Below are 21,520 nucleotides of genomic sequence, written 5' to 3' on the forward strand. Positions count from 1 at the left end.
TTCACCTTCTTTTTCCTCGAAGCTGACCAGTTGAGTGATGAACTCTTTGAGCTGGGCAATACCTTGTTGAACTGCAGGGAGCAAAGGGACCATCCAAGATTCTTTAGAGCGGCTGGCCAGAGTGTCTAGATTTCCAATTATTTGGACAGTCTGAGAAAGTAAAATAAAATGTTATTCCAGTGAATATCATTGCTTAATATGTGTTCCGGTAATATTTTAGTTTAGGTACTGGAAAAATGCATCTATTACTCTTATGTAACAAGATCTTAACAATGACTTCTTTTGGTGGTAATGACACAAAGCATCAGTAAAGTGGTTATACATCTGCATGCAGTGTGGGATTTGATATGCTGGTAAAATTACTTATGAATATGAAGAATTTACAAACTATATATTGAGGTCAAGTAAAATATGTCATCCTTAAGACACTTCTGACTTTTCCAAAGTAAAGTTTGTTTTAGCAGGCCACACTGCATTGATGAATAGCTGATGATTTGTAAATGTGATTAAAAACAAAATAAGTCTTTGTTATTAAGGTCTAGTTCCATGCATTTTTGCAGTACCTAAACTAAAGTAGTATCTTTGTTTCTGTCAGAATTATCTGAAACTATAATGTTTCTTGTGTTTACTGCAGAATTTCCTTACAACCAATTTCTTAAAGTGATACCAATCCTTAATAAATTTTATTTGAGCAGTTGATTTTCATTAAGTCACTATAATCCCAGAGATTTATTAGTGTAACCTGTACTGAGTTTACTCAGTCTGTACATTTTTGCTTTTTAGTACTCACTTCTTAAGACTATTAATTTCTTAGTTCCATTTTTTTCTTAACAAGAATGTATTTAACATCTATGGCAAATAAACTAGACAACAACTAACTGACAATGATTCAGTGTGGTTTAGCTATTTAGAAATAGTAATATCTTGAAAACCAATGTGGCTTCATTCACTTGGCCAAAGTTTCATAATGTTGTTAATTTATTTTAAAGTTATAGTACCTTAGCCAACAGTAGCAGTGTGCGGCTGGTTCGGGCATCTGGGTGCTTCTCCCTCAGATGGAATAATTTAGGGGACATGATGGCGGGTGAAAAGAAGCGTAGACACAGGAAACTTGTAACCGCTATAAACTTCACCTTCTAAAACATCAAAATGAATGAAATACATGTCACTGTCTTTGGGCAATATAAACAATTAATCAGAGAGAAAACCTTCAAATAGTATGTTGTTAATGTTGATTCACAGACCATCTGGATAACAGTAAAGTTATTACACACATTTGCCTTTCAATTCTATATGTCCTCTACTACCCTATGAGAAAAAAAACCTCAAATTTAAAAATGTAAAGTCCATTTTAAAGATCTTTTTCTAGCTGTTCAACAATAATGAAAATGGTAAAAACAAAATGTTGAGTGTTAATTAGCCAATATAACTATATATCATTATAAAATACCTTTTCTTATAAACTGCTCTATCTGTATAGTCTGCATCTGAGTAAACTAACACCTAATAGAACAAGGTAGCAATTAAAACTATTTCTCACCCGGAACTCCTTGTCAGGAAAGCGTTCCTGGACGCGCTCATACAGCTGGCGGAAAGCACTGCGCACTATAGGCGGGCAGTGGCGTATTGACTTCAGGATGGAATGGAGCAGGTCAGTCAGGTAAGACTGCAGATAGTGGGTGCTTTGTTGGATCACCTCTGTTTCTGTCTGCACTCTGTGAAGCCCTGTACAACTGTAAATAACATTTAGAAAACATCTGTTGAGGACAAAAGGCTTATTCATGTTAAAACAAATTCATCAGACTTGTACACTACCAATTTGCAAGAGAATCTAACACCTTGCATATAGTGTCACAAAATTTACATAACATGCATTTCATTCACCCACCTATCTATCTGTTCTTAAATTCAGCTTTTGTGAATTATTTGTAAATCAAATTCATTACTTAAGTGTCAACTGCATTTTTAATTGGAGGGTTATAATTACAAAATTAAAGTGCATTACTTGTCATGTGGTTAAGGACAATGTTTTGGCTGTACATTTAAATTTTTTAATCAAAGAAAATCTTTCAAGTTCTCAGAGTTTACTGATACATTTCAATTCTTAAATGGCAGAACCTGTTGTTTCACTAGCTTGAGGTTAAATGCCACATTTGATTGATGTTTGAATTTAGCAACACACTGCATTTACATTCACACTAAATAACATGTCCTTGATTTCTTTAAACTGTTTGCTTTCTGTTGCAGGTTTTAGAAATGATACAGTGTTAGACTGTTTGTGATTAATGCAAAAACAAATATAATCTAAAACAAATAATAGACCTTTATTTTCCAGATTTACAGTATATGCCAGATTAGATTTCATGTTCAGTAAGCAATATAACAGATTATGCTTTATTTGGCAGCTATGCCCTTCATTCACATTTATGACAGAAATAATATTCAGTGTGAATAAGTCTGCCTAACTTAAAACATAAGTAATGTATCAGTCTTAAAGTGGAAGCAAATCACATTTCCGTCTGTTTATTTATGTCACTGTTATTTATTTTTTCCACTCAGCAGGTAACTGATGGCTAGAAAATCTGAGATAACCTTTTCATTTCCAGAAAAGAGACAATTTATAGTGGGCATAGGTGGCTAAGGCATTGCATGTTGAAACACAAAATTGCAGGTTAAATTCCTCTGTTTGTCTTGCTGTGTGATCCTATGCAATTCACTCAGCTTGCTCAGGTATCAGCCAAATATGCCACAATAATATTGATTATTATTCTTTAAAATATTTGTTAATTTGCCTGTGCAAAAAGCAGTATTGCAGTGAAGTAATTAATATGTGACATACTGTATTATAATTTTTTAACCAGAGTCATATACATTCCAATGTGTAGAGGGCATGACCTAGACTTAATTTCCTTTTATTTTTTTAATTTAATTTATTAAAAGCAAGTAACATTCCATACAATAAAGTCAAACTTAGCAAAACTAAATTCAATTCAATGCCCACTCAAATTCCGACCAGACCTTTCAAACAAACTAGTGTTGTGCTCAATGGTTTTCTATAACTGCCCTAATGTCATTACCTGAAAAATGAATGGAATATAAAAATTATTTAAAAGTAAGATTTTAAATTGTGTTATAAATCTGGAATGATTAAATAAATATCAAAATGGGTCAATTTAAAAGCACTGCTCATACACTATGGAATAAAACACTTATTTTAGGGTTTCAATTAAGTCTTCTATAAATTACAGTAATTTTGATGCGTTCTTCTTTTTTTTGTAATTGATTATTGTACTTATACAAAACCAGTTGTCTGAAAAGTTACAATACAGTTTCTTTAACTGAGTCTCATAAGTTTTTAATTGAAAAAGTTGCAGGCCTCTTTATGATGCAAAAAACAATTTAAAAATGAATTGCTTTTAGTTGTTAAACATTATCCATTTAATTACACAGTAACTCAGAAAACAATATAATCAACATATGAGCTGAAAAAAAGAAATGTTTATGCTTTAATGTAATTACAAAAAATACAAATTAAATCATGACAAATTAACATATAAGATTCAATAAATACATGTAAAATCAACCTCAATTTTATCACTACATTATTACTTCAGTAATCCAGTAGCTACCATAAAACTTACTAAATACAATACCCAAGTTTTTCTTCTCTAGTTGTCTCATTGCAGTCATCCAGGTATGCACAACCATTCCAAAGTAAATACTTCCTAATAAAAGTTACTGTCATAGCAATGGATTTGAAAAGAAAATAACACATTACATGGCTGCATATGGAAATCAAAGTGACATACCTATTGCATGGCAAATTTGGTTATCCGTTAAACTGCACAGATGTAAACGAAGGACAACAAACACATGCAGTCACATGCTTGTACTTGCTTATGCAGCTCATAAAACAAAGAAGCCTATCAGTTTTGCTAGAGTATAGCAGTACTGTCATTGATTTAGATAGTATACTGTATAAATGTATGAATGTCCTGAACAAAGTTAAATAGCTCAGTTTCTATAAAAATTAAGTTTCCACAAAAGAACTCTAAAATAAAAAATCTTTGGACAATACATCTGTCTATATAAAATGTATACATAGTAAGGCCTTAAATTTTCTCCTCAATACCAACATGTACCATATACAAGAACAATATCATCTCTAAGTTTAAAATAAGAAGGGCACTTAGCCTCTAACATACTTTATAAGTAAAACAGTTGTTCAAATAAAGATGCCTCACAATCAGCAGCTTTGAATTCATCACCAAGTGTAAATTATTTTATTGTGACTTGCTTTGATTGAATGAATTACCTTTAAATTAATGATTTCTGCATAACAAGCAGACACTGCCTACAGTATAACAAATGCATCACTCAAGAGGCAGCGACTAACCTTGGACAGAATGAGTGACACATTTATGTACACCAGATACACTCACGTACAGACTTACACTTTCCAAAAAAAGGCCACTTTGGTGTTACCAGTCTGTGCATACTTAGGATATGGGAAACACCTGAATACACAGAAATAACCTTGTGTTAGCAATAGAAGAATGTGAGAAATCCACAGCTACACTGACAACACAACTACTGTGCTGAACTTAATTCAAAATGTTTAGGATTAAAATCATCCCTAATTGCAAGGCAATATACCATTTTGAATCACCCAGAAATGTTCATGTCTTGATAGACATTTATTAATACTTTTTTATGAGGTACTTTTAAATTAATTTAAAACTAAGACAATACAAATTAAATGACTGATTTAAAATGTATTATTCACACATGACTATAAATCCCCATTTTCAGTAGCCATTACTCCAGTGTCTTAATGGGAAATTCTTGTAACTTAGCTTTAATTAATTATGTTTAAATGCTACTTGGTTGTTAGAGGAACTTTTCTAATTGTGTTGGCACAGCTGAAACCTGATATTTTGTTCAATAAAACAATTGTCTTTCCTTGTGTAACAAGTATATCTAAATTCCAAATTCAAAAATGGCCAAAAGAAGAGATAAAAGTTATTCCATATGACAGATTTCAGATGAACTGAACATTTCACAAAAAGCTGTCCACCACTATCTTGAGAGAAGAGGGCAAACTGGATCTAACCAGGGCAGGAACACAATAAGAAGGCCCAGATTCACACCTGCCCAGGAGGATAAGTACACCATAGTCTGTAGTTTGAGAAACAGACACCAAATAGTAGTGTTATCTGCAGTAGTGAAAAGACAAGTCTAGTATGCTAGTCTTAGACAGAGAGTTTATAAAATGCCATACTGTATACCTTAAACTGGCAAATAAAAAAAAAAGATTAAAATACGCAAAAGTTTGGAATCACCCAGAAATACACTGTAACATTTGTGTTGTTTAGCTCATTTTAACATTTTCTTTTCTCTTGTTGTAGATGACGCTGGTATTTGGCATGATCTATTTAGGAAAGAAACTAACTAATGAACTGTAAGGTGTAGCATTTTTCTGAGGTAATTTATCTGGAGCTAAATGCTGTAGCATTTTAGCATCTCAGTAAAAATAAAGACACCAGTAAGAGTATCACAAGCTGTTTATTTTGTCAGCCCTTCAATCACCTCATCAAAATGCTAGTAAGGTCATTAATGGAGTTAAATAACACCTTATGGTAGTAAAATTACAACAGAAAAGAATCCACCAAGGCACATAGTACACATTGTATCAATCAGTTCCCAACAATATGAGGTTTAACTGCAACCCTTTAACTTAAAATATCCTTCACAAAACTATTCTTTTTTCCAGAGGGTGTATGATATCCTAGGAAAAAGTTATCTTGTCCTCAGTGTTCAGTACTACTAAAACAGCCCAGGCTTAGGCGTTCAATAAAATGTTTGTGCTCATCCATCCATCCACCATACTCAAAACACTGAAATTTTCATGTCCAAATATTTTTTGAAACTGCACATCAGAGACAAAACTAGGATCATCAAGGGAGATCAAGGTCATCTAGGGAGAGGAACAGTCACTGATAAACAGGATCGTAACAGTAAATTATAATCTGTGTCAGCTCAATGAGTGCAATATCCACTATTTTTGTGCTTTCTATCATTTGTTTTCTTTGTTTTATAATTTTGTACTGACTGACTTGCAATCTTACTTTATTCTAGGGGTCAAACCTGGCCTGTAATTCATGATGTCATGGTGGCCTGTTCCCATGGGCTGCCATTTTCCACAACTATAAAAACATATCTTACAATGGTAAGACTGCCAACTTTTATGATTAGTTTAGAAAAGCAAAATTCTGCTTAACTTTAGTTCTCAGCAGCTTTGCTGTTTAGCTTATGTTTCTTTATATTAATTACTTTGTATTTTGAACAACTATTGCTTTTTTTGCTTCTAACACCTGTTTATTTTTTAGTCATTCTGTTTGTTTGTTTGCTATTCAACAACATGGTATGTGTGTGTACCCATTTACAGTTACTTAAAATAGGCAGATGCCAACCCTGACTGTATTGGGTAGAGAAGCTAGCTCTTGTGAGCTTTTCAGACGAATGCTACAGATTCATAGGTTTTCTGGCATTACATGTTGTTTCATTTGATTTAGTCTGTCTGTTGCTATTTAAGTTCCAGGTGATTTTATGTGCTGCCCGAATATTTGATTTTGTTTTTCCATGCTTTCTAGTTATGCTTCTTGACACTGGGACAAAAGTATGCCACAGTAAAACAGAAGGGTCTAATAGCAAAACTATAAGTGCATGGAATGGAATATTACTTAATCTGAAGGATTATCCTGGTTCCAGAGCCCATTGTAAACCAGCTAAGAACACCGAATGTCAGAACATTAAGTTTTACAAATGAGATAGTACCACTCCATCCATCAAGCTCATTTAATTACTTAAAGATTAAGTTCTCTGAATACCTTTCGTAGAAACTATTTAAAGTCAGTGTATTAAATTACCAGATAGGACAGATTTGTCCCAAATCCCTTGCTGGGTTCTATTGTGTTTGCATTTCTCCTCAGTCTTCTGTAATGTTATTAACTAGGTGATTCACTGTTTAATTTTTTCTTGATTAACTTTATCAATGCAAATGAAAATTCTGAAGACCTATATTAGGTTCAAATATAGACTTCGTATCAATAGTAAAAAGGTTTCCTTAGCCTATCAAAGTGGGAAATGTGCTTTACTCCAGTGTTACACATGGATGCTCTTCTTGGTACTGCTTCTGGACTAATTACAGTACTATGTTTTTTTGTAACATGAACACCAAAATGCACATAGTTATAATTTCAGTAGTATATTGTGAACTCTAAATACAATAAGTGTTCCTATATTCATATTCAATATCTTTCACCTTAAAACCATAACATTTTACGTTTTATTAGCTTATGTACATTGACAGAAGTTGAAAACAATTGTGCCAGTGGAATCAATTTAAACTTTAGTACATTACACAGCACATTCTGACTTATGAAGGTTATCTAGGTCTTTTCAATCACTTCTGCTTCTTTCTTAGTATTTTCTTCTGTAACAAATCTCTGATAGAAATTATATCCAGCTTTAGAATTTATGTTTAGTACTTTTTTAAAATGTAAGAAAATTGTAGGATTTGCAGTTTAATAGGGTCATTACTGCCATGTTTACAGAGCTCAGTGAAATTTTTACTTGCATGTGCTAATCAACGTACACAATTAAACAATACAGTATACTTTACTTCTTTCTACTATTCCAGCTGCTTGTTTTTCAAAAGAAAAATCTTCCTTTCATAAAGCAATGGTGGCTGGTACTTACAAATTTAATTTCTCTCAAGAAATCATGTTTATTTCTGATTATAGTTCTTTTAATATTACATGGGAATTAAGTGATGGTTATTAGTCTTTAATTTCTAAGATTAGAGCGACCCTGGATACTTTCCAGTCATTACATTTTTCTCCAGTGTAAAGTTATTATTAGAATGTGCTCACTGAATAATAACCAATATTCTTAATTTTTTAAATCACTAATAGCAAAATCCCAACAGGGTAAGGTCTTATTTTAGTCTTAAAACATAGCTGACTCTTCAATTTTAACATCTTTAACAATTGAGCTAATTTCTAATTTGCATGGAAAAGCGGAATGTGGCTTCGGTGGTTGCTAAGGCAAAGACTCAGGCATAGGAGGAGTTTGGGGAAGCCATGGAGAATGACTTTCGGACAGCTTCGAGGAGATTCTGGTCCACCGTCCTGTTGAATCCTGTGGGGGGGTGCTCCGGGAGTATGGGGTACCGGACCCCCTGATAAGAGTTGTTCGGTCCATGTACAACCGGTGTCAGAGCTTGGTCCGCATTGCCGGCAGTAAGTCGAACCCGTTTCCAGTGAGAGTTGGACTCCACCAGGGCTGCCCTTTGTCACCGATTCTGTTCATAAATTTTCTGGACAGAATTTCTAGGCGCAGCCAGGGTGTTGAGGGGGTCCGGCTTGGTGGACTCAGGATTGGGTCACTGCTTTTTGTAGATGATGTTGTCCTGTTTGCTTCATCAGACAGTGATCTTTAGCTCTCTCTGAATCGGTTCACAGCTGAGTGTGAAGCGGCTGGGATGGGAATCAGCACCTCCAAATCTGAGACCATGGTCCTCAGCCGGAAAAGGGTGGAGTGCCCTCACAGGGATGGGAGAGAGATCCTGCCCCAAGTGGAGGAATTCAAGTATCTCGGGGTCTTGTTCACGAGTGAGGGAAGAATGGAGAGTGAGATTGACAGGCGGATCGGTGCGGCGTCCGCAGTGATGCAGGCTCTGCATCAGTCTGTTGTGGTGAAAAAGGAGCTGAGCCGTAAAGCAAAGCTCTCAATTTACCAATTGATCTACGTTCCAACCCTCACCTATGGTCATGAGAAATGGGTAGTGACCGAAAGAACGAGATCGCGAATACAAGCGGCTGAAATGAGTTTCCTCCGCAGGGTGTCTGAGATTTCCCTTAAAGATAGGGTGAGAAGCTCAGTCATCCGGGAGGGCCACAGAGTAGAGCCGCTGCTCCTCTGCTTTGAGAGGAGTCAAATGAGGTGGCTTGGGCATCTGATCAGGATGCCTCCTGGACACCTCCCTGGTGAAGTGATCTGGGCACATCCAACCGGGAGGAGGCCTCAGGGAAGACCCAGGACACGCTGGAGGGACTATGTCTCCCGGCTGGCCTGGGAACGCCTTGGGGTTCTCTCGGAAGAGCTAGAAGAAGTGCCTGGGGAGAGGAAAGTCTGGGCCTCTCTGCTCAATCTGCTGCCCCCGCAACTCAACCTTGGATAAGCGGTAGAGGATGGATGGATGGATGAAAGTATTGCATTTATTTCTTCTTTTGGAAATACTTGAGTGATTTGTTCAGCTAAATTTAAAAGTGAATCTATGTTTGTCTTTGTTTTTTTTAAAACTAGTTGCAGCTCCAGGCATTTCCATAGGTCTAAATTGTTTTGCACTTTTTAATTTTCACATAGAATTTAGTGTTTTATTTTTATTTATGTATGGATTTATCCAATTTCTTTGTTGCTTTCATTTTGCTGTTGCTATGCAGCCATGCATACCACATGCTGGAGCTAGTAAAATAGTTAAGTTCATTAAACTGTACAATTGGTGATCTTTTGCCAAGTGTTTTAGCCTCATTAGAGCTCAAAGAGGCTTTTGCAACAGTTCACTTTACCACTGACACACAAAACCTTTGGTTTTTGACCAATCTCCACAGCCACTATCCAACATTATATACCTAACAAGAGAATTAGAAAATGTTTATATTATGTAGTTTGAAGAAGGATAGATGGATGTATATATATATAGTCCCAGATGACTGGGGACCCTACCCAGCCCGGACGCCTGGACAGTCCCTGAGTTGGATGATACCTCCCCTGGGCTACGAGACGGCAGCCACCCGGGTCTGCTTGGGCGCCACGTGAATGGAGCTGGGACGTGGCCTCTGTGAGGACATGGCCTCCGCCAGGGGTCGCCCGGACAGTTATGGAATCCTGGATGGCAGCACTTCCACCACACCAGGAAGTGCAGCCGGAAGCAATCTTTGGGGCACCCGGGGTGCTTCCAGGTGCTCTCCTGCCACTTCTGCCACACCAGGAAGTGTCAGGTGGAGCACCTGGGGCTCATCCGGGTCATGATAAAAGAGGCTGCCTCCCTCCAGTAGACAAGCCGGAGTTGGGAGGAAGGAGACGAAGCTTGTGAGGAGGGGAGTGGAGAACAGAAGAAGAAGAGAAAGAGAGAAAGAAAGAGTTGTTGGAGGAAAGCATTGTGGTGCAAAGGAAAAATAAAGAAGTTGTTTTGGACATTCTGCTGTCTGTCTGTGTCCGGAGGAATGCTTTCCACTATATTTATATATATATATATATATATATATATATATATATATATATATATATATATATATATATATATATATATATATATATCTATACTAATAAAAGGCAAAGCCCTCACTCACTCACTCACTCATTCACTCACTCACTCACTGACTCACTGACTGACTCATCACTAATTCTCCAACTTCCCGTGTAGGTAGAAGGCTGAAATTTTGCAGGCTCATTCCTTACAGCTTACTTACAAAAGTTGGGCAGGTTTCATTTCGAAATTCTACGCCTAATGGTCATAACTGGAAGGTATTTTCTCCATTAACTGTAATAGAGTTGAGCTGGAAAGGCGTGGGGGAGTTTCGTGACATCATCACGCCTCCCACGTAATCACGTGAACTGACTGTCAACGCGTGCGTAGAAAACCAGGAAGACCTCCAAAAGCGCTTAAGAAAACATGCATTATATAATTGAGAAGGCAGCGAAACAATAAGAAGCGAGCGAGTGACATATACTACCATATTCACGAGTGCTGCTACCTCGGAAAGAAAGCAAGGTGTAAACCTAAACTTTAAATTAAGTTCATAGACAGGCTACGCTGGCGTTTCACATGCCCACAGGTAATGCAGGATACAAGTTTAATGAGAGGACGAGGATATAAACGAGAGTTTTGATCACTTTGTAACTAAGTTAAAATTGTAGGTGAAGGGGTGTGCTTATGCAAATTCTGAGAGACTGTGTTTGTGGGGGTTTGACAGTTAAGGCGGGTGGGGGAGTCACGTCATCATCTCCCCTCCCATTCATCTTATTTCGCTCTGAGCTGAGCTCCGCGGCTAACGCCGTCTTCTAAAGCAACTTCGTCAGACTGCCACCAAATACTCACAGAAAAATCCACAAGTTAATACACACGCTGTCTCTAGAGTTTCTACACACTGAATCCTCCAGGCACTACTTACAAAAGGTCACATTGACAATCGTGTTACGTTATTTTTAAAATTTTTCCTTTTCTTAGCACAAGCACAGCTGAGAAGCTTGATGCATGTGCTCCATAACGCTAAAAATAATGCATTTAATCACACTTTGCATTACAAGCAAAGGGGAGCTTTTGTCAATGCATGATTTCCTGGTACACCGATTACATTGATCAGTGCATCCCGATTCATTTTACCCTCGCACCACCTTAGTTTGAGAAGAAGTATGAAAAAATATGAGGTTAACACAGAAAAACAGATCACCAATTCAAGCTTTATGAATAATCGATTCACCATCAATAATTGTTTTGGTAAAGCCATCCTCCTTCCATTTTATAATTTTTCCGCCACTAGCCATGATTAAATGAACGGTAAAAAGTAAGAGCAAAGCGAGGGTGACTTATTTAGGCAGGCATATATATGACAGCAACACTCATGACAATGTCAATCATGTTACGTTATTATTAAAATGTTTCCTTTTCTTTTCATTACTTCTTTAACACACTACTTCTCCGCTGCGAGGCGCGGGTATTTTGCTATATATATATATATGAATGACCTCCAAAGAGCGCTGAGACTTTTGATATCATGAACGTGTCTGCAAAAACTGGGGTCTCCTGCCCAGCAAAAGTCGAGCAGCCAGCGCGCGTGCATAGCTGTGCCGGCCTTTGAGACGCTGACTGCGCTTCTGCCTTAAGTCAAAGTGAACACTTTTAATTTTTTTCATCCTCCCCCTGCGCTATAGCCCAGACAAGTGCAAACACGGGACCCCTTTTCTACACCACGGAAAAATAATATTAAGGCGATTCACACTTTTTTTTGCACGTATACATTATGAGGTCCTCAGCTCGGATTATGAAGACACGCACAGGAGTGGAGGACTGACAGTGCCATCACAGCCGATTAATGGCGGGACGGCTCACCAGTCTACACAAGACCCACCGCGACTGTCCCCAAAAGGCGATCATAACGTCAGCGAACACATCTCTCTATACTATATAAAAGAAAAAGGCAACTTTCCTTTCTTTACACCTTTTTTCCTTTTATCCCAAACCAAAGCCTTTCTCTCTTAACACTGCAGAGGACACAAAACTAATTTTCTTTAAATGCCGGTAAGGCACATTACCAGAGGCACAAATTTGAACGTTCACATAGAAAATGTAATTTCAATGTACCTGTACTTCTTAAAACGTTAATGTTTTACTGTTTAATAACTTATAGACTATAATTTATTATTTTTCCCTTGCACTCAGTGACCAAACCTATACACACACATATAGACACATACAAACATACACACAAGTATATGTATGTGTATATATATACACACACACACACACACACATACATACATACATATATACACACATATATATAATTTGTGTGTGTGTATGTATGTATGTGTGTGTATATATGATGTAGATAGGTATGTATGTATATATATATATATATATGTAGATATGTATATAGATATGTAGATATGAAGATATGTATGTGTATATATGTATATATATATATATATATGTATGTATGTATGTGTGTGTGTGTGTGTGTGTGTATATATGACAGCAGCAATCCAAGCTGTGAGAAAACAGTAAAAAGGAGGCGTGTCAGACGTTGTGGTACATTTTCTGATGCAGCTAGACGAAAATAACTTTGTGACGCTGCCGCCAAATACACAAAACGATTACTTTGACAATCATGTTACATTCTTTTTAAAATGTTTCCTTTTCTTTTTCATAACTTCTTTAACACATGACATCGCTAAGCTGGTATTTTGCTATATATATATATATATATCACAGCGACACTCATAACAGTGACAAAACAATTACATTGACAATCATGTTACGTTATTTTCAAAATGTTTCCTTTTCTTTCTCTTTCCTTCTTTAACACACTACTTCTCCGCTGCCAAGCGCGGGTATATATATATATAGATAGATAGAGATATATATATATAGATAGATATGAGAACAACATATATATATATATATATATATATATATAGATAGATATGAGAACAACACTCATATCAATGACAAAACAATTACATTAACAACCATGTTACGTTATTTTTAAAATTTTTCCTTTTCTTTTTCGTACCTTCTTTAACACACTACTTCTCCGCTGCGAAGCGCGGGTATTCTACTAGTATATATATATAACTTTAAGAGGTAGCAACATTATTAAAATAATGTTAATTAACAAACAGAAATTAGCTTTAACCAAATGCATTATATTTTTTCTATTACCTTATTTTTTCAAAATCTATTACAAAACATTATTGGAGATAACTTTGTGTAACATTGGTAAATGGTTATCAGAAGCATATATGACAAAGAATGGCACATATAAATTAGCAATGTCATTTTTCATTCTGTTATAGTTAATTTAAGCCATGCAATGCTCCAATTTATAAATGTTATATTGGATTTTTAAAAGCTGAAATTGTATAAGCATGTTGGATTAAAACTCAATGCACACGAAGAAATTCACTATAATTGCAACTTTATTATTTTTTTACACGTAACTCAGGCTGACCAATAAATGTAGCTTTCTGCTGCCATATCAAAGACAGCAAATATCGTACAGTATATTGTTTCAGAGAGAAAAGAAAGTGCAAAAAATGAGGGTAGGCTTTCACTTAATCAGTATGGTTCAGTTATCTAATAGCCAAGCTATCCTAAAAGCTCATCTGACATCTTTTAAAAACCGTAAGCATCACAAAGTACATGACTTTGTCATTTATTCCAGATTATCAAAACCCTTTATGTGAATGAGTGTTACCTAGCTTCTAACTTGAGTCCACTTCAGTTTTTTCACAGTGATTGATTGCCATTACAACATGACTTACTATTTACTAAAATAATTATTCTGATCAGCTTTATCAAAGTCTGACAATTTTGAACACCTCGGTTAAAATTTCATGTAGATTTATACAGCAACGTGTATACAGTATATTTGTATATTTTGCTTAATGTTGCAGTTTATTAAATCAATGGTTTTGTGTAGGTAATAAAAAAATGCGAAAAATGAAAACCAGAGTCTACATACTGCATAGGCAATTGTGTGATTTTAAAATTGTTGAAAATGAATAATATATTATTGATCTTCAAAAAGTATATTTTACACATTGTACAATTAACAATAATAAATTCAGTATAGTGTGAAGGAATTTTACAGTATATAAAGTGAAAAATGAATTTTAGAACACTTTTAAAACAGTTTTCAGACATAATGAGTCAAAAACACAAAATTAACTGAGGTAAGCAAAATTGCACAAGAAGCTACTATTCTTGCACAGATTAGTTTTTTTCTTTTAAAAACAAAGTGTGGGCACTGAACGATATGTGTCCTGGACAAAAATTGGGTCATTTACATTTGTTTTTACTGTTTTTAGGAATTTCTTCAGTGACATCAACATTGGCACCTTTCAAGACCTTTACAACATGTGGCACCACAACAGCATAAACACCAGGTGCCACATGTTGTTAAGTTCTTGAAAGGTGCCAATGTTGATGTCACTGAAGAAATTCCTAAAAACAGTAAAAACAAATGTAAATGACCCAATTTTTGACAGTATTCAATGAATCTGTGTTTATGATAGAAAAACACGTGCAGTAGACATACAAAGAACAGCAATGACTGTACCGATTGTGCAACAGTTTAATATTTTGGAAGTTTAATAAATACATGTTCCTGCACTGTTAAAATAAGGTTTCTTACAGAAAAACATACAAACTCTTTGTTTAGTGATCTCTAAATGGAAAACACTGTTAAGTACTTTTGTAGCTGCTCCATCCTTGGCATGCTATGAAATACCATAATAGAGGTGATTTCTGCTTTTGCAAACAATTGATAAAGCAGTTTTACTAAAAGAACAAAAAAGAAGTGCAGCTAAAGAAAGCTAAAAATCACAAGCAAGTAACAGGACATTTAATGATAATCCTTTAACAGAATAAGTGCATGGTTGTTATCCTTTAATTCACTTTCAGATTCCCTCAATGGGCCATACTCACACAAGCACACACATCCATACTTACTCATTTAAAATTAATTTAAAGCCACCAATTAACCTAACATGCAAGATTTTAGGATGTGGATGGAAAACCATAAAAAAACACAGAGAATGTGAAAACTTCCCATAGAGAGGAGAGGATAAGGATTCAAACTTAGTCTCCTGGAGCAGTGAGACAACAACACTAACCACTAAGAATGTGCTGCTTAAGGACAAGACAGTCTGTTAAATAAAAGATTAATAACAGTAATTTTAGCAAAAGAGTAAGATGTAAAGATATATGAGAAATTGAAAATGTAACCACTGTATGATACATACCACAGTGTGGACTAGATCTTGAATAAAATGTATCTAAAACAACATCAGTTATGTTGAGGTTTTTGAGGTATGAGAGAAATGTGTTTGGTGCACAAAATAAAGCATTCCATTTGCCCTTGCCAATACTGCAGCTTTATCTGTGAAATAGAACAGTTGCCTTATATTGTTACAGGCTGCTTTTCTTTGCAGAGCTACAAGATAACAGTTATAATTATTAGAGGCAATGGTAATTTTCTTCTCTAAAAAGTCTTATTTTTGGGAAAAAAGCTGGAAATTACTATTATACAAAAGGCCCTCAACTTACCCTGCTTCTCTGATCTCCACTTTACTGGGATCAAGTTCCACATACTTCTTTTCCTCGAAAATTCTGCTGACTGTAGGTCCTAGAACATGATGCAGATATTGCATTCCAGCCACCTTCAAAGCAGCCAAGCAACACAATGAATGCTATGGGAGACATAGGTTTGTTACACAGAACAAAAAGCACTAGTAGCCATGTTACCTTTAAGAAGGACTCCATTGACTTTGATGCCAAAGAATTACTTCTAAATAGTGTATTTGGTTCACCTAGAAAAAGAATAATGTAATACAAGAAAATGTTTCATGGATCCATTCTAAAAATTCAAATATTCTTTTTTAAACCAATTTCTATTAAATAAGACCTACCATCAACAGTTTTAAATAAACATAAATATGCATCAATGTAAATGACTGCTAATAAACAGAAATATATGGTTTATGCTTATATAACCAAAACTGAAAGATCATGGGCACAAAGAATAACCTGTTAATATGAATGTGTGGATTTCCTGCTTTCCCAATGGGTGGTCAACCATTTCTGTGGCAAGAACTGGAAGCAGGGAGGTATAACCTGCTTTCATGGGTGGACTGAATAGATGCGGTTTATTTACAACAATAAAGTTATATTGATTTCAAAATAAAGAAGCAAGTGTAGATTAAAAATCTCACATTTAAATAAATCAATTAATAATGGTTAGGAAGGAGAACGAGTAGTAGGATCTGAGTTGCAAAGGCCCAGTGGTACCTCCTTCACTGTCTTAAACTTAAATTTCACTATGAATAGCAATCTTACTGGTTTTTGTTAACTCCAGCTTGAAAAGTACATCCAAGAACTCTCTGGCCAAGCCTTGGCCTAGGAAAAGCTTGACAAGATTGGTCGCCACTTCTTGTCGGCTTTCTGCAGTGGTGGTCTCATCAATCAACCTGATTAAATCTGACTGGCTGCACTGTAGAGAGACAATAGCTAATCAAGGTTGATGCAAAATGAAGAATGTCAAATTGCCCAATTATACTGTTGAAGTAATTCAGAGAAAGTCATGCTTTTGAAGATTGCAATTCCAAAGTTACTTTTGAGCTGCTAAAATAAAAATAGTTAATAAAACCACTCACATTAATATTTGTCTTCACAGCCTGGCATAATAATTCAGTGAGGGGCTGATAGTAGTTGGAAAAGAGGATTGTTTCATCACGGAGTTTCAGCTGCAGACGCAATGATCCTAAATTACCTCTGAAATAAATTAATAAAATATGCTTATATAATTACATAAAAATTTCTTGTGGGTTGATTTTCATCATACTTATTTTAATATAGTGCTGACTGAATGTAACGCATAAAAGTAATTAAATGAAAACAAATCAAATAATAGAAGAATTCAAACAAATACTTAACATGACATCATCAAAGACTTGGAGGCAATAGGGAAAAAAAAACCCATAAAAAACAAACCCCAGAGGAGCCATAGTTCTAGCATAAGGTAAAGTGCCAAAAGAATTAATGTGGTCCAAATAACCAAACTTATCCCAGCTAGTATACGGCCCAAGGCAGGAACAAACAATGGACAGGGTGCCAGTCCATTGCAGGGCAAACACACACACACCAGATACACACTAGGGCCCCTTTAGCCTTGCCAATTCACCTAACCTACATGTCTTTGGACAGTGGGATGAAGCCAGAGCACCAGGAGGAAACCCATACAGAAATGGGAAGAACATGAAAACTCCTCACAGGGGAGGACCCGGGAAGCAAACCCCGGGCTCCTTACTGTGAGGAAGCAGCACTACCATGCATACCATAAAAATAATAATAATAATTAATAATAATAACAATACATCATCTTAACTGTAAAGAAATATAATAAACATAAAATATATATAATAAACAATAATGCATTATGCACTGCTCCAGCAGCAACTCTGTTAATGTATCTTTGGCGTTTTTAAATGCTAAGTCTTCAAGAACATCACCTTTTCTGGCTGATCCGTTCAACATTTTTGTCTGTCATTGTACAGGAATTTGCTCAGTGGTGTCATTAGAACATTAGAACAATCTAGATGAGAAAAGGCCATTCAGCCTAACAAAGCTCACTGTTCCTATCCATTTAATACTTCTAAAAAGACATCAAGTCTAGTTTTGAAAGTCCATAAAGAACTACTGTTTACCACACTACTTGGTAGTTTATTCCAAGTGTCAATAGTTCTCTGCTTAAAGAAAACCTTCCTATTGTTTGTGAGAAATTTACCCTTAAGTTTCCAGCTGTGACCCCATGTTCTTGATGAACTCATTTTAAAATAACAGTCTTGATCCACTAATTCCCTTCATAATTTTAAACACTTCATTCATATCTCTTCTTAATCTACTTTTGCTTAAGTGGAAAAGGCTAAGCTCTTTTAATCTTTCCTCATAATTAATCCCCTGTAGCCCTGTAATCAGCCTAGTCACTTTTCTATGGACTTTGTCTAGTGCTGCTATGTCCTTTTTAATAACCTGGGGCCTCATGTATAAATGGTGCGTACACACAGAAAAGTTGCATACACCCGTTTCCGTGCTCACATTGTGATATATAAAAACTAAACTTGGTGTAAAACCACGCTCATTCTAATTGCAGCTCCCCCCCTTGCGTATGCAAATGTCTGCTCAGTTCTGCAAACAGGCAGTACCCAGTGTCAAAGCAGTCCTACTGTTACTGTGTGGTTTCCCTTTTTTTCAGATTTGCATCAGTGACATGGGATTTATGAAATATACCGAAATGATCTACATATTATTTACAAATTTAATTCATTTGATTGTAATCATTTTGTACCAATATAATGGTGCATGGTATGAACTAACTATTCCAAATACCATAGCTGCTTTAGCATTGATACTCTCAGTGCACCACTCAGAGTATTTCAAGCCATTGTATGTGTCTGTAGTATCACACATACACAGCAGGTGATTGGAAGGCTCTACGGCAGATTGTGTCAAGAGAGCAGAGAATTATCGAGATATAGCTTCCAGCCCTGGAGGACATTTATAGCACATATGCCTAAAGAAAACCACCAGTATCTGCATGGATTCCACTCAGCCATGCCGAAGTCTATTTGAACTTGGTCCTGCCTTGTGCTTGATGCTTGCTGGGACTGCACAACACAGGACCAATGTACCAGCAAGCCTCTTGTGGGAGGCAGGAACAATCCTGTGGAGACAGTAGGCGGTGTGGCGGCAGCTCACAGCGGCCTCTCCAGACCAAAATAGTGTTTTTATGTAGTATTTGTTATTTTGTTTTTTCTGCTTTTCAGTAGTACATGGACATCAGAACATCTAGTGTCCATGTATATCAGTGTGAGACGCTGCTCTGCTACCGATATTCATATAAAAACAGGAAAAAATGATCTTTAGGACAATCTGTGTGACCTCGGTCTGCTCCAAGAACCGGACCTTCAGCCCCTGGCGTTGCCTAATGCCAATGGCTGAGGAAGATGCACACGGAAGCAGTGCACAAGGAAGCGGAGACACGGGAAGCGAGCGAGAGTCCGTGCTAGGCTAAAAGCTAATCCTAGCCCGCTGACGCTCCCGTTCCTATTACTTTATAATGTCTGCTCGCTGTACAATAAATTGGAATGCATCCGACTCCAGTGAACTACCCAGCGTGAGTTTATTAACTGTTGTGTCTTTGTTTTCACGGAAACCTGGCTCAGCGACAGAGTTCCGGATGCCGTCATTCAGCTAGATGGGCTAGCCACGTTTCGAGCTGACAGAAATTATACTCTGTCCGGTAAGACTCGCAGTGGTGGTCTGTGTGTTTATATCAACACAGAATGGTACAGTAACTCTGTGCTTGTTTCAAGCTACTGCTTACCGCTAGAGGAGTTTGTGATTGTTAAATGCAGACCTTTTTATTTGCCTCGGGAATTCACCACCATCCACAAAATCAGAGTTTACATACCCCCCAGCACTAATGCTAAGGAAGCGCTCTGGGAACTGTACAGCGCCATCACAGACATACAGAACTCACACCCGGATGGACTGGTTATTATCGTTGGAGATTTCAATCACGCAAATCTCAAGTCAGTGCGCCCTAAATTCCATCAGTTTGTGGACTTTGCAACGAGAAGGACAAAAATGCTGGATCTTATTTATACAAACATACCTGCTGCGTACTGGGCGGAGCCCCGCCCCCACTTTGGAAACTCAGGTCACATATCTGTCATGTTAATTCCAGCATACAGACTGCTTGTCAGACGCACCAAACCGGTTCTGCAGCAGGTGAGAACCTGGCCAACAGAAGTCATCTCTGCTCTTCAAGACTGTTCCGAGTGCACTGACTGGGATATGTTTAGAGAGGCTGCAACCAACAGTGACTGTATCAATTTGGAGGAGTACACCTCATCAGTGACCAGCTACATCAAGAAGTGCATTGATGACGTCACTGTCTCCAAGTACATAACTGCACCCCAACCAGAAACCGTGGATTACAGAGGAAGTGCGTGTTCTACTGAGGACCTGGGACTCTGCCTTCATGGAAGGTGACGAAATTGAGAACAGCGAGGGTGAAACTATCCTGCACCATCAGAGCAGCAAAGCGTGCACATGCCCAGAGAATCCATGGACTTTTTCTACATGACAAAGACGCATGGAGCATGTGGAAAGGCATCCAGGCTATCACTAATTACAGGACAACACCACCCACCTGTGACAGTGACACCTCCCTTCCAGATGTGCTGAATAACTTCTTTGCATGGTTTGAAGCAAAGAACAACGTGGTGATGAGGAAGATCACGTCTCCTCCTAGTGGCGAGGCATTAGATCAGACTGTAGCCGATGTGAGAAATACTCTACGAACAGTTAACCCACAGAAGGCAGCAGGACCAGACAATATTCCTGGCAGAGTACTAAGGGAAAGTGCAGACCAGCTGGCAGACGTTTTTACTGACATCTTCAACATCTCCCTGAGCACCACCATCATCCCAACCTGCTTTAAAACCACCACCTTAGTTCCCGTGCCAAAAAAGTCACAAGTGTCCAACCTCAATGACTACCGTCCCGTTGCACTCGCACCCATCATTATTAAGTGCTTCGAGAAGCTTGTCATGAGGCACATCAAAACCCTGCTGCCCCCCTCACTGGACCCCCTGCAGTTTGCTTATCGCTGGAACCATTCAACAGATGATGCAATAGCCACCACTCTCCATCTGGCTCTTGCTCATCTGGACAATAAAGACACATACGTTCGATTGGTGTTTATCGACTTCAGCTCAGCATTTAACATGATCATTCCTCAGCATCTGATGGAAAAGCTGGGCCTGCTGGGACTGAACACCTACCTCTGTAACTGGATTCTGGACTTCCTGACTGAGAGACCTCAGTCAGTCAAGATTGGAAACAACACCTCCAGAACCACCACACTGAGCACTGAAGCCTCTCAAGGCTGTGTGCTCAGTCCATTACTGTTCACACTGCTGATTCATGACTGTGCAGCAACACACAGCTCTAATCACATCATTAATTCGCCGATGACACGACTGTGGTGGGTCTCATCAGCAACAACAATGAGTCATCATACAGAGAGGAGGTGCAGCGGTTAACAGACTGGTGTAAAGCCAATAACCTGTCTCTGAATGGAGACAAAACAAAAAAGTTGATTGTTGA

General features: G+C 37.2%; 1 protein-coding gene across 1 annotated transcript in view; it reads right to left on the bottom strand.

The window, feature by feature from the left end:
• rasa4 (RAS p21 protein activator 4) overlaps positions 1–21,520 on the bottom strand; it is a 116,328-nt gene that overhangs the window by 26,759 nt on the left and 68,049 nt on the right. Inside the window, exons 9-15 of the mRNA XM_039756614.1 lie at positions 17,002–17,119; positions 16,685–16,838; positions 16,094–16,158; positions 15,896–16,008; positions 1,541–1,733; positions 999–1,136; positions 6–150 (exon numbers count right to left, since the gene is read on the bottom strand). Coding sequence (XP_039612548.1) covers positions 6–150; positions 999–1,136; positions 1,541–1,733; positions 15,896–16,008; positions 16,094–16,158; positions 16,685–16,838; positions 17,002–17,119 — 926 coding nt within the window. The remainder of the gene's footprint in view (positions 1–5; positions 151–998; positions 1,137–1,540; positions 1,734–15,895; positions 16,009–16,093; positions 16,159–16,684; positions 16,839–17,001; positions 17,120–21,520) is intronic.

This window comes from Polypterus senegalus, chromosome 6, assembly GCF_016835505.1.
Source record: "Polypterus senegalus isolate Bchr_013 chromosome 6, ASM1683550v1, whole genome shotgun sequence".
Lineage (NCBI taxonomy): Eukaryota > Metazoa > Chordata > Cladistia > Polypteriformes > Polypteridae > Polypterus > Polypterus senegalus.